Source organism: Herpailurus yagouaroundi, unplaced genomic scaffold (genome assembly GCF_014898765.1).
Source record: "Herpailurus yagouaroundi ecotype Mexico unplaced genomic scaffold, PumYag 190, whole genome shotgun sequence".
NCBI lineage: Eukaryota > Metazoa > Chordata > Mammalia > Carnivora > Felidae > Herpailurus > Herpailurus yagouaroundi.
The window spans coordinates 10,210,662-10,223,135 of record NW_024412421.1 but is presented as its reverse complement, the minus strand read 5'-3'; the positions used below and the strand labels follow the sequence as shown (position 1 = coordinate 10,223,135).

Here is a 12,474-nt window from a genome sequence, read left to right as displayed (position 1 = left end):
AACACTGTAGCCAGAAAAACAAAATTAAGATATGAAACAAATATAGAGAACCCTGAACATCTGTCAAACCCAGGTGATAAGAACATGGGTCTTCAAAATTAGTCTACTTTTTAGTATCTTCAATGCTTTTCTGAAAGTTTTAAAATGATCATAGCAAACATGTACACATGGTATTTGTTATATATTATTATTTTTAAGAATTTTAATGTTTATTTATTTTTGGGAGAGAGAGAAGGAGTGCGAGCAGGGGAGGGGCAGAGAGAGAGAGGGAGACACAGAATCCGAAGCAGGCTCCAGGCTCCGAGCTGTCAGCACAGAGCCCAACGCGGGGCCTCAACCACGAGATCGTGACCTGAGCCGAAATCGGATGCCTAACCAACTGAGCCACGCCGGCACTCTGTTATATATTATTTTTGACCTCAGCCGGGTGTCCTTGAGGGTTTCCTTTTTTTCTTATGTTTCGAAGCATAGGCCCCACCTCAAGGAGAGCGGCTTCTCTGTGTGCTAAGGGGATTTCTGGGACCACTGTCAGGATCCAAGTGGTGGGGTGTGGGTGCAGGAAATGGCTGGGGCCACAATCCTGGGGGGCCCATCCTCCAGTAGCCACCCTGACCCCATTCACGCCACAGCCCCCTCCCAGGGCCACAGAGGAAGACAATACCTGAGATTGAACAGTCCCACGGGCCACCTCACCAGACTCAGGAGAACAGTCAGCTGCTTCAGGCCCAGGCAGCACTGGGTCAGCCTGGGGACAGAGGTCCATTACTGGGGTGGCTCTCACAGGGAGTCCCTGTCCCTTCACCTCCCTTGTGCCGGGTCACTCACGTGAGCGCTGTAGGCTTCAGGGCCTGGTTCAGGCCGGTGGCCAGTCTGGGCACGTGCTCTGGCCTGAAACTGCACTGGCTCAGCCTGAGGGCAGAGGGGAAGGGGCAGAGCCCGGGTGAGGCCTGTGGGAGCTGTTGTCCTGCTTCCTCCTGTCTGCCCCAGGGTCTATGGGGAGCCCCACCCTGAGTGCAAAGGCCTGGAAGCCAGGCCTCAGAACGGGCCAAAGGGGCAGTTCTTGCTCTGGGAGCTTCCCGTCTCCTGGGAGAGATCACCACCCCCACCCCGACCCCGCCAAGAAGGGGCCGGGAGTGTCACTCATTGAGCCCTGACTATATGCCAAGCCATGTGCCCGCCTCTGGGTACACCGGGTGAGCTTGCCTTACGTGCAGTATCTCGCGGAATTCCCAGCACATCGTTTACAGGCAGAGAAACCAACTAACCCGGGACGCACAGCTGGTGAGCGGTGAGGGCAGAATCGGGTTGCAGTCCGGGTCAGCCTGACTCCGGACCCCAAGCCTACCTACCGCCGCAGCCCCACTCCCCAGTACGGCTTTACTCCAGGCTCCCTTGGAGGGAGGAGGCCTGGGACTCTGGCCGGGGCCCCACCCTCCTGGCACTCTGGTCCTGGGTGGCCCAGGGCAGTTCACTCCCAAGGGACAACAACGAGGCTTCCACGAGAGGCTGACATCTGCTGCACGTTAAAGGACAGGGGGAACTTTATCTCAGAAACCACAGGGAAGAGAGTGTCAGGCTGAGTGCCCCGTGGGAAGGAGGCTTCAGCGGGCCATGTGTGCTCTGAACAAGGAGTGAAGGTCCCGTGGGCTGAATGTGTGTGTGTGTGTGTGTGTGTGTGTGTGTGTGTGTGTGTGTGTGTGGTGTGAGTGTGGTGTATATGTGTGTGATATTGGGGGGTGAGGAGGAACACAGTAGGAAGTGGCAGCTAGATCAGACTGTGAGGAAAAGGCCAAGCTGAACAACTTGAAACCTATTCTGGGGACACTGGGAGCCACCAAAGGGCTTGGCACGATGGAAAGGGCACAGTCTGACGTGTGCTGGGAGATCCCTCTGGCTGTTGGGAAGTGAATGGATTAGGGGAGGCCTGGCCAGAGGCCGTGGACCGGTTCAGAGGCCATGATCACAGCTGAAGAAAGACATATAGGGGAAGTGACCCAAGACAGTGGTGGTGAGGCCGAGAGGGAGTGAGCCCAAGGCTACTGGTGAGTAATAACAACTGATACAGCACTGGCGAGCCAGGCCCTTTCCGAGCACTTTACGCTTATCAACTCATTTAATCCTCATAATAACCCCAAGGGTCTGTCTTACTATTATTCCCATCTTACAGATGAGGGACTGAAACAGAGAGGTTAAGTCCCTTGTTCAAGGTCACCTGGCTGGGATTTACCCTCAGGTGGCTCCAGAGTCTGAGCGCTTAACCACGATACTCAGAAGTTTCCAGACTTAAGACATGGCTAAGAGGCGCGAATACAACACGAAGGCCTGGCCACAAGGACTGGAGGTGTGGGGGGCCTGGGGGCAGATCTGGGGGAGGCAAACCCAAGCCGTGAGCATGACGCTGGGTGTCTGACGGAGGAAAGGGCCCAGCGAAGGAGGCACGGAGGCTGCTACGGGGTCAGTCTCTTCTTCCCCATTCCCTCCCCTTTATCCTCACCCCAGACCAGGAATTACCGTAATGTCTTCCCAGCCTCCTCCTCTCGGGAGAAGTGGATCCAGAAGCTTTGCTCAGAGCCCAGGCTGCAGAGAGAAGGGTGTGGGGAGGCCCAGCATCCTGAGACCCAGACACCAGGGGGTACACCAGGGAAGGGCGCTGGGCCCGCAGGGGGAAGGCAGACCAGAGGAGACCCCCAACCCACTCTGTGAGGGACACTGAAGCCCGGCCTTCTCCATCCTGTGACCTCCCTGGTCCCTATGTCACGCAGGCCTCAGAGGATGGAAACTATGATCCCCCATTCAGTGAACGCTGAAAGGGGCACAAGTTGCCCCAAGTCAGACAGAGGGCTGCTAAGCGTGGGACCTTTGCTTCTCCCCCCCATCAGCAAGTGGCACCAATCTCTTACTTCACGGAGGCCTCCCGGACACGTGGGCAGGAGGGGAGAGTCTTCACCAGGCACAGAGCACCTTCCACGGAGATGCTGTTGTGACTCAGACTGGAAGAGGAATGAGGCTCAGGATGGGGGCGCACCTCAGGGCAGCCCTGCCCAGCCCCCCTGTCTCCTCTCTTCCAGCTGTCATCTCTGGGAGGAGAGTCCTTAATGTCAGATGCAGACTCTGAGGTCCAGAGAGAGGCCAGAGGGGCACTATCCCTGGCGGGTCAGACACCGGGCCCCGAGTCCTCAGGAGTTGGGGCTGACACAGGGTCCTTGTGGTCTGAGACAGGGCTGATGAGGCCAGGCCGGCAGCTCCAGCCCCAGGGGCTCAGGGAAACCCAGAGCCCAGCTCAGCTGCCTAGCGACCTGCTGTGTCTGGCCACCACTCTGTGAGTCACTGGGGTATCGGCTGAGAGTGTGGGTGACTTCCTAGGGGCCCTCCCTGCTGTGGGAACATCTCCAAATCTGTGTCCCGTAGAGTTAGTCAAGGGGAGCTGCAGGGACAGGATGGACCAGAGCCAGGACAGCTGGTGTCCTGCATCAGCTGGTTAGAGACAAACTGTCACTTCCCTGTCCCAAAGTCAGCTTGGGTCACCACGCTTTAGGTACAGCTTCTCCTGGATGCCTGGTGGGGGCTCTGCCTATGGTGGGCAATGAGGGAGAGAGGGGCGGGTATGGGGCTGTCCCCCAGGCTGCTCATCACTTACTCAAGAGAAGCGGAGATGGGCAACTGAGGCAGACATTCCAGTAGGCACTGGAGCCCGTCATCACCCAGCAGGTTTGCAGAGAGGCTGCGAGAGTCAGGAAGAAGTCGGTGGTGGTCAGATGCGTCCCCTCAGCCGGGGCCTTTCTCTTCACGGTTACTATCACTGCTACCCAACCCACACAGGACTGCTTCCGTGCCAAGGTCACCATCATGCTGTCGCTGTGGTGGGACAGCACCATGCCCACCTCCATCGCACCATCATCTCTGGCACCCCCTGCACAATCGCCCAGCACACAACAGCTCCTGCACTGCCCACTACCGCCCCATGAGCACCACAGGCTGGGGTCACCTCACCTACTGGGGCCCCCGGGCCTCCAGCAGGCTCCCCGGAGTTAGAGAAAAACGAACTTGCCTTTACTGTGCCCTTGGCCCACATCAGTTGAGAACCGCAACTTTTGCACAAGAGTAAATTCAGGCAAAAGAAAGATGTTTGGAGGCCGCGTTTACCCAGGAGATTTCTTCTTTTAATTCGGGAATGTAATATCGGAAATTGCACTTGAATACTTTATTTGCCCTCACTGAAGCCTCCTATGGTTTTAGCTACAGTTGCAGGAACAGTATGATCAGCAGGCCTGGAATATCTGATTCTTGTCTTGCATCTTTGAACTCATTTTGTCCCTGATGATGACTCTTTTGAGGCTTGTCTTTTTCGGAGAGACTTTAAAAATTAAAACTCGGTGTGTCTCATAAAGCCACTTGATAAAGTAATCTTTACAATTAGAAAAATTTCCCTCTACAATGAAAAACAGGAAAACTCAAAGCTGTACTGCTGATTTACCTAATATGTGATTTCCACCAGCCCCATTTCTCTTGGCCACATCACAATAGGAATTTAAAGTGTGTGGGGGGGGGGGGTGGGCGCGCGTGCGCACACGTGCTTTTAGACAGCTCTCTTTATGTCCCACTGGTCCTAAGCTGGACGCCTAGCAGTTGTGAGCAAAGACTGCATCATCCTAGCTATGTGACCTTGGCAAGTCCTTAAATCCTCCCTGAATCTCAGTTCTCTCATCTATAAAATAGGGGACAATAGTACCTAGGGTTTGGGGAGGGCAAAAAGAATATGTAAAGCACTTAGCACAGTGGAGAAAGTGCTCAGGAGGTGTTACCGATTTTAATTTTTCTACCCATCTGGGGGTTGTGCTACTTGGGCACCCAAGACAGGTCATACAGGTGCCACCTCTCAACAATATAAGGGCCCATGAGGCCTCGCCCCAGCTGGTTCCCGGGCCCTCCTCAGGCTGAGCCATCTGGTACCTTTAACCACTTGCCAGGCAGACCAAAGGATCCTTCGTTTTGGTTCCCATCTGCCGGCAGAACTCCAATGTCTTATCATCATGAGGCCAAGGGGCTCTTACAGCCCTGTTCTGGAGAGCTCCCCAAATTAGATCAAGGGGCGCAAGCTGAACTAGCTCCACCATGGCAAGAGTAGGGGGTGGAAGAGATAAATGGGTACAGGGAAATTTTATGAACGTGACCCAGGATGTGTCCCAGGCATCCCTGATAGCTGGCCCTGAGAGGTGTTGAGTGCATGAACACACACACACACACACACACACACACACACACACACACACACAGTTTTATTGCCACCCAGGCACGTGTTCCCATGCTCCTCTCCCTCCTCCCCCACCCCCCACTTACTCCAGCTGGTTGAGGTCCTCGCATTTGCTCAGCAACCAACACAGCGGCTCCACATGCACCCGACTGAGGGCACAGTCCGTGAACCTGCTGGAGGAGGGGGAGCAAGCCTGAGGAGGGGGCCACTGAGCCGCTCACTCAGTCATCTGCTCTGCCCTGACTCCTCCTGGGTGTGGCCTCTGAGTTCCCACGGGGCCTCACCCAAGGTTGGATTCTCTGGAACTGTCCATCATCCACCACTTCCGCCTGGCTCACAGCAGAGCTCACCTGGCGTCCACAGGCTCCCTCTGGGGAGGTGGCTGTCGGAGCGTGGTCCCTGACCAACCACACCTGCAACACTTGGGAACTTGTCCAGATGCAAATTCTAGGAAACCAGCCCAGACCCACTGAACCAGAAATCGTAGAGGCAAGGATCTCCCGGTGGCTCTGATTCAACCTCAAGTTGGAGAACTACAGCTCTTGGGTCCTGTTAATGACCAGATGTGCAGGGTGGGGCGGAGGAGAAGTGGGGGGGGGGACGTCTGCTCTTGCCTTTGATATTGGAATTAAGGTGAAGAGAACTCAGAGGTACAAACTCCCAGTTATTGAAATAAATAAGAATAAATAAGTCAAGAGGATGAAAAGTACGGCAGAGGGAATATAGTTAGTAATGTTGTAATAATGTTGTATGGTGACAGATGGTGACCGTACTTATCACGGGGAGGACTGCCTAATGTACAGAGTCATTGAATCCCTACGTTGTACACCTGAAACTAATACAACACTGTAGGTCAACTATACTTTAATTAAAAAATGAATAAATAAATAATGAGGCTACACAAAAAGGTAAGTGAAGGATCTGTAACCAGCCAGCAGCTTAAAAAAAAAAAAAAAAAACCAAAAAAAAAAAAAAAAAAGAAAAAGAAAAGAAAAGGAGGAAGCATCTTAAAACGAGAAAGTACCTAAAATCAAAATCTCAAATTTTTATCACTGGTCCTGCCCTTCATGATCTTTTCCCTGTTCCTAAATTCCTTATTATAGTATCATTCACTTCCGATTTTTAAATCAGCTCATTCTTTTGACTAGACGCATTTATTATAAAAGGAAACCCTGTTATCATTCACTCAAATGGAAACATCACACGTGGTGCCACAAACAGACCATAAGCACAAGAATGCATGAAACGAGAGCAAAATAGCATCATTAAATTTGAGCCAGAATTTCCTGGACGAGGGCTCTCTCTCTCTCTTCTTATTAAAAAGGGGGCTCAGCAAGCATTAGAGTCAGGCCACCGCCCAAGCTCGATTTCCTCTTGGCCTTAATCACATCGAGAGTCAAAAAGGGAATAGTGACCTCATTGAGGGGCTCAGTGATGATGAACTACTCTGCTAGCTGCCCCGCCCCCTAGAAAACCATCCCATCCTGTCTCTGTTCTACATTTTGGAAACCGCTGACTTAGAAGCTATCAAGGCATTCTAGAAGTCAGGGTCGTGTTGGGCTAGATCAGGACATGGAAAACTACGACCCAAGGCCACCTGCGTCTTGCAAGCTAAGAATAATGTTTCCGTTTGCAAATCGTTGAGTAAAAAAAACAAAAGAAGAATATTTCCCGACACAAAATACACGAGATGCAAGTCTCAGGGTCTGTAAACGATAGAGGAGTTTTCTGGCACGCAGGCATGTGCCCTGGTTTACATATTGTCTCCGCTGCTTTCAAGCTACAAAGGCAGGGTCAAGTAGCTGTCGCAGAGATTGTGTGGCCTGCAGAAACCCAAAGTCTTTACAATCTTAACTTTTTACAGGAAAAATCTGTCCATCGCTGGGCTAGGAGCACTGCAGACCTTCTCGGGTTCGAATCCCGACTGCCCCCTACTGCCAACTGACCACAGCTGTGAGGCTTACAGGGCAGTAATGTGCAAAAGGCTATAGAATGGCACCCTGCAGATATTCAACGTATCTTGATTCTTCTATTTATTGTCACTTCACGAATGGGGAGGCTGGGGCCCACAGGAGAAGGGTCCGGTCCAAGATCTCTCGGTGAGCCAGTGGCATCAGCTACCAGAAACATGATTTCTGCACTTGAAGGCTGTCCTCTTGCCTCATCATCCTGCCTCCGGTGCAGCACCTCCTCCCTCTTACCCAGGCAACCACAGAGCACTGGTCCAGGAGTCAGCAGGGGAAGGACACTCGCATCTGTAAGTGCTTCACGCTTTACACACTGTCTCAGTTAATCCTTGCAAACATCCTGGCAGTTCCTTTGCAGCTGCGGAAGCTGGGCATCACAGAGGTTAAGGAGCTTGCCCATGGCACCAGGCCCTGTGGAGCTGCGATTTAAAGCCTGGTGGGCAGGTTAGGAAGTACTTTTCCTTGGACCAGGCCCCTGAGCTCTGGTGTAGTCTGACAGGTACTCCTTATTTGCCTTTGATAAAGCTTGGTCCTCTCTGGCCCTCTGCTTCTCTATGTCAGAGGAAACAAGCCTCCCTGCAGGGGCCTTTCAAGGGGATGCTCTACAGCTGGCAATCTGTATCCAGTTCTGGGCATCCAGGAGGCAGGTCTTCTTGTCCCCAATACCTACCGACTGCCAGGGCACAATTCCAGGGACTTACCCACAGTACTCGCCTTTCTGCTCCTCGCTAGACCTGAAGTGCAGGGTTGTGTGATACAGGGACCTGGAACGGACAGCACCTGAGTCAGCCACCCTTGGCTACAGCCTCAGGGGGCCTCCTGGGGCAGGCTTCCTTCAGAAGCCAAGCCTCTGACTTGGCTTTTACTGTCTCCATCCAACCCCCACACACCTACCAGACCCTAGGCACGACCCTCCAAGACGAGACCCAGTTGTCCTAGGGCAATGCCCACCTGAGATCCACCTTCTGAACCTGCGGGCACAGGCTGAAGAGGTCGGCCAGCAGGAGGGGGCTCCTTGGGGACAGCCTTGTCTCACTCAGCCTGGGCAGGAAAGGAGTGGGACCATATGTGAGCAAGTAGGAGCCAAGCAAGAGCGGACAAGGAACCTGGCTGGGCTGGAGGGGAAAGAGAAAAAAAGGATGGGGAGGGCTGGCGGGCCAGCAAGGTGGTAAGGAAGAAGGCAGGGCCTCAAGAGGGACAAATAGGAGCGTAGAGTCAAGGAGACTTGGGTTTGAGCCCCAGTTCTGCTTATCGTCTGTGTGTCCTTGGACGCATCACTTAACCTCTCTAAGCATCAGCTTCCTTCCCTAGAAAAAAGGACTACTCACAGACCGTCTTCTAGGGTGTCGTGAGGGCCTCATCCTATCAAGCTTGTGCACTGCCTGGCACGACACCCAGGCTTGTTTTCTTATTATATTGTTTCTTCCCTCAAGCATGGACCAAACAGGCCAGTCCTGCTGACAGGGAGTGGGAGGCGCTAGGCCCTTCGAGTCGTTTCTCGGTGATTTGGGGCTAGATAATCTGTTGGTGTTGGGGGCTGTCCCGTGGGGTGTTTAGCAGCATCCCAGACCTCTATTCGCTAAACACCATTCGTAGCTCCCCCTCTCACCGCCCGCCTCCCTCTGCCATGACCAACGGAAATATCTCTGTTGCCATATATTCCTGATGGGCAAAATCACCCCTGGCTGTGAACCCCAGCCTTCCAGAAAGTGAGATGGCTCCATCTTGCCCTCAGAGGCATCCTTGGTGCTTCCATTTCCCTTGCCCCACAAACTCTCTACCAGCTTGTTGCGTCTGTTCCATTCTCAAGTTCTACCCTGGATCTGCCTACTTCTGCCCTGGCCCCCAATCCCCAGCCCGCACCATCTCCGACCCTGTACAGCCTCTTCCCTGCTCTCACTTCCACTCTTGTCCTCTAACCCCTTCTCAACCCAGCAGCCAGACTGAACTTTTGAAAACACACATCATTCCTCTGCCTTTCGAGCCCCCTTGGACACAAACCCCCAAGCTCCTCCCCATGGTTCCCAGGCCCTGTGTTGACCGGTCCAGGTCCCTCTCTCTACCTCCCGTCTGGCAACTCTCCCTGCCTGCCCCAGGGTGCTGGCCGCATTGCCCTTCTGACTGATCCTTGAGCCCACCAAGCTTAATCTTGCCTCAGGGTCTCACATGTGCTCTTCCCTCTACTTGGAATGCTGTTCCCTTCTCTTCACAAGCCCGAATAGTCCCTTTTGTCCTTCAGGCCGAACTTTAGCATCCCTTCTTAGAGGTATGCCCTGACCGCCCTCACCGTCGCAGACACTCTTGACCACGTTACCTAGAAAAATACCTCATCACTGTCTGAATTTGTGTTAAGTGCTTTTACTTGCTTATTGTCCAGCTCCCTCTACTACAAGGTAAGCAAGCTCCAAGAAGACAAGCACCTAGCCTTTCTTTCCCCCTCTTTGCTGTGTCTCCAGCCCTCCAAACAGTGCCTGGCCCACTATGGATTGAGTAATACAAAGCGTGAGCCCTGGTGAGGGACAGGCTGGCCACCTCATTCCAAAGACGGAGGAGAGCTGGGGCCGATGCTGTGTGACTTGGGCATGGAGAGGTCTCTCTCTGGTCCGGAGTCTCCCACCTGTTCATGTCAGCCTGCCACTTTTTGTGTCCAAAGGAGCCCTTCCCATTGTGGGTGCCGTGGGTTGAGCCGCCTCTGGAATGTCACACGTCTCCTCCTTCCCGTCCCTACAGGACTCAGGGATAAGCAAGATCCTGGATGTGAAGCGAGCCGTCTCAGGCATCCCAGAGAGCCTTGGCGTCAGTACTTATGTTGCTGTTATTAATGGTATGATTTAATTTCCTGTTGTATTTTTCCATCTCAGCTGCAGCTGCCTTCCCCCCTGCTAGAAGAGTATTTAAAGTAAATCCTTTTTAAATTCTAACCAGTCTGAGCCAAAATTAGAAAGTGGAGTTTTAAATACTTTCGAGAATGCTGCTTAAGTTACCCTTTTACGGAGTTAGATGGTGACCTTTAAACATGGGTGGGTGACATATATACAACCCACATCTGTGAAGTCCCTTCCTAGGAGTTGGTGACCTTTTTGTGGGCGAGACATACAAGAGCCCATTTGTCACAGACTTTCCGCTCTTCAAGGCGCCTGTAGAAGAAGGCGTCTTGTTTGAGTCCCGACCCTGCGGGCGGGGTCGGGGAATATTAGTCCCATTTGTCAGATGAGGAACGGCAGGCCCAGAGTGGTCAAATAACTCCCCCGCCCCACCAAGGTTAGCAGGGTGTTAGTGACGAGCTCCCGGTTGTGGCAGATAAAATGAAAGAGCCCAAGAGAAGGAGTGGCAGGCAAGGAGGGGGATGGCTTTGGAACCCAAGCCCTCAGGCCAGGCCAGGGCAACGGGGAAACCAGTCTTACTGCAGCAGGCTTAGCTGGGGGATCCGGGGCAAGTGGTTCAGCAGGGTCTCCAGGCTCTGGTCACTCAGGACCTCACAGGACAACCTGTGAAACAAAGCATCTGAATGAGGTGGGGAGCTGTGGGGAAAGCTAGGAGCACTCCCTCACAGCCAGAGCCTTCTGGAGAGGGGTTCCCCAACGCGCTCCCTCCAAACGCTGGGCCCTTGAGGTATCATTGAGGCGGGAGGAAAAGGAAAGTCACAGAAGTTTTGGAAAATGCTGGTTAAGCCAAATTCAATAGTTTCCTTTGCTGCAGGACGTCTCAGAGTTTGAATATGCTGCCGTGCATCGTGAATTTCCATGGAGCTCTAACGCTTTCTCCCACGTGTTGTGGACTAGCGGGATTATTATTTCGAGGACCATGAAGATTGGTGCCTGGCGGAAGACACGTGTTAAGAAGAGAATGCCCCCTTAACCCGTGGTAAAGTAATAGTGGAAGGTCAGGCCTGCAGCACGTCGGCAAAGGATCTGAGATGCCTGGGCCTCTGTCAAAACCGGACCGAACAGCTGATCATTGTCAGGATAATTTGTCGCCACCAGGTCCGCTTAGGGGAAATGCTAGATACCCACCCTTCGGGGTCTGCTCTGGCTACAGGACTCAGGCAAGCAGGGTGTCTAAGCGCCCTGGGATTTACATAGCCTCCCCAGGTCTATGTCTGTCCCTTCTCTCCTCTGTCCCTGTTCCTTTATGCCCTGCAGACCACTTTTTCCTCTCACTGGGCCCTCCAGGGGCCTGGCCCAAGCTGCTGCATTATTTGCTGGTTGGGAGCTACCGTGGGAGAGGCAGCCTCTGAATCTGGAGCTGGAGCCTCAGGGCCGAACCTCTGCCAGGGTCCAGGCACCTCTACACCCTCTGTCCCAGGATGGGGCCAAGGGCTCCAAGTATTGGCAGAATAGGGGGTCTTCACAAAAGGCGGGTCCATCTGCAACCCCTGCCCCCCCACCCCCCCACACACACATGGTTTCTCACCAGGCCCCAAATACATGGTGTTGTGGCTTCTGGTTGGGCCAATGTGGACTTTACACACTTTTTTTTTTTTTAGGCAATAGAAATGTTACCCATCACAACACCTCACGTGGAATACTGAAATGTTCACAAAGTAGACGTAAGGTGGTAGAATCTGGGGAGGGGGCCGGAACCCATCACCTTCCCTGGCATCCAAATTGCTGGAGTTCGGCATTAAGGACCTTGATAACAATATTCTCATACGTGGTCCCAGCACTCTACAGCTGGCAAAGCGCTTTCATGCTATAATCTCATTTTTCCAGCCACAGCTGGTGGGGGGGGGGGGCTTAGACCCTCATCTGTGCTCAGACCACTGCCTGAGATAGTTGACATTGTCTCACACTATGGCGGGTGAGCCTCAGCAGGCAGTGATGTCCAGCCACACTTTGCTCCCTCCAGGGCCTGGTCCGATGCCTGGTATACAGCAGGTGCTTAACAGTGAAATGATGGAAGGGTGCTTTTTGCAGTACTGGCCGCAGTGCTATAAAAAACACCACCAGCAGCAGCCTGGATGTCTGTCTAGACTCTAGAGAGGGGTGGATGAATCACCTGTGGCATATCCAAACTGTGGAGGGTTAATATTAAAAGGCATAAGTGTAAAAAATAAAAGGTACAGATATACAAATGTTACATAAAAACGCATTAGAAACAATCAGGATGATTAAAAATTCATGGGCTACTCCATGATTTTAATATGTCATATAGTAATGTTAATATTTCAGGTCTGATAATGGTTTTGTGGTTATACAAAAAAATAAAGAGTACTCACTTTTCAGTTTCGCATACTGAAATAACTACAGATGCAGT

At 52.8% G+C, this 12,474-nt stretch overlaps 1 protein-coding gene across 14 annotated transcripts in view; it reads right to left on the bottom strand.

Moving 5' to 3' along the window:
* The window catches only part of NLRC5 (NLR family CARD domain containing 5), an 85,965-nt gene that overhangs the window by 16,683 nt on the left and 56,808 nt on the right, over positions 1 to 12,474 (bottom strand). For 12 of the 14 annotated variants that reach the window (XR_005797711.1, XM_040498076.1, XM_040498084.1 and 9 more), the window contains 9 exons: positions 10,623 to 10,706; positions 8,170 to 8,259; positions 7,920 to 7,982; positions 5,338 to 5,424; positions 3,638 to 3,721; positions 2,901 to 2,990; positions 2,512 to 2,577; positions 826 to 909; positions 662 to 745 (listed from right to left, as the gene is read on the bottom strand). Coding sequence is in view for 13 of the 14 variants with exons in the window: in XM_040498076.1 (XP_040354010.1) it covers positions 662 to 745; positions 826 to 909; positions 2,512 to 2,577; positions 2,901 to 2,990; positions 3,638 to 3,721; positions 5,338 to 5,424; positions 7,920 to 7,982; positions 8,170 to 8,259; positions 10,623 to 10,706 (732 nt within the window). In the remaining variant the exon portion in view is untranslated. The remainder of the gene's footprint in view (positions 1 to 661; positions 746 to 825; positions 910 to 2,511; positions 2,578 to 2,900; positions 2,991 to 3,637; positions 3,722 to 5,337; positions 5,425 to 7,919; positions 7,983 to 8,169; positions 8,260 to 10,622; positions 10,707 to 12,474) is intronic. The other 2 variants (XM_040498079.1, XM_040498083.1) reach the window with 1 other exon arrangement.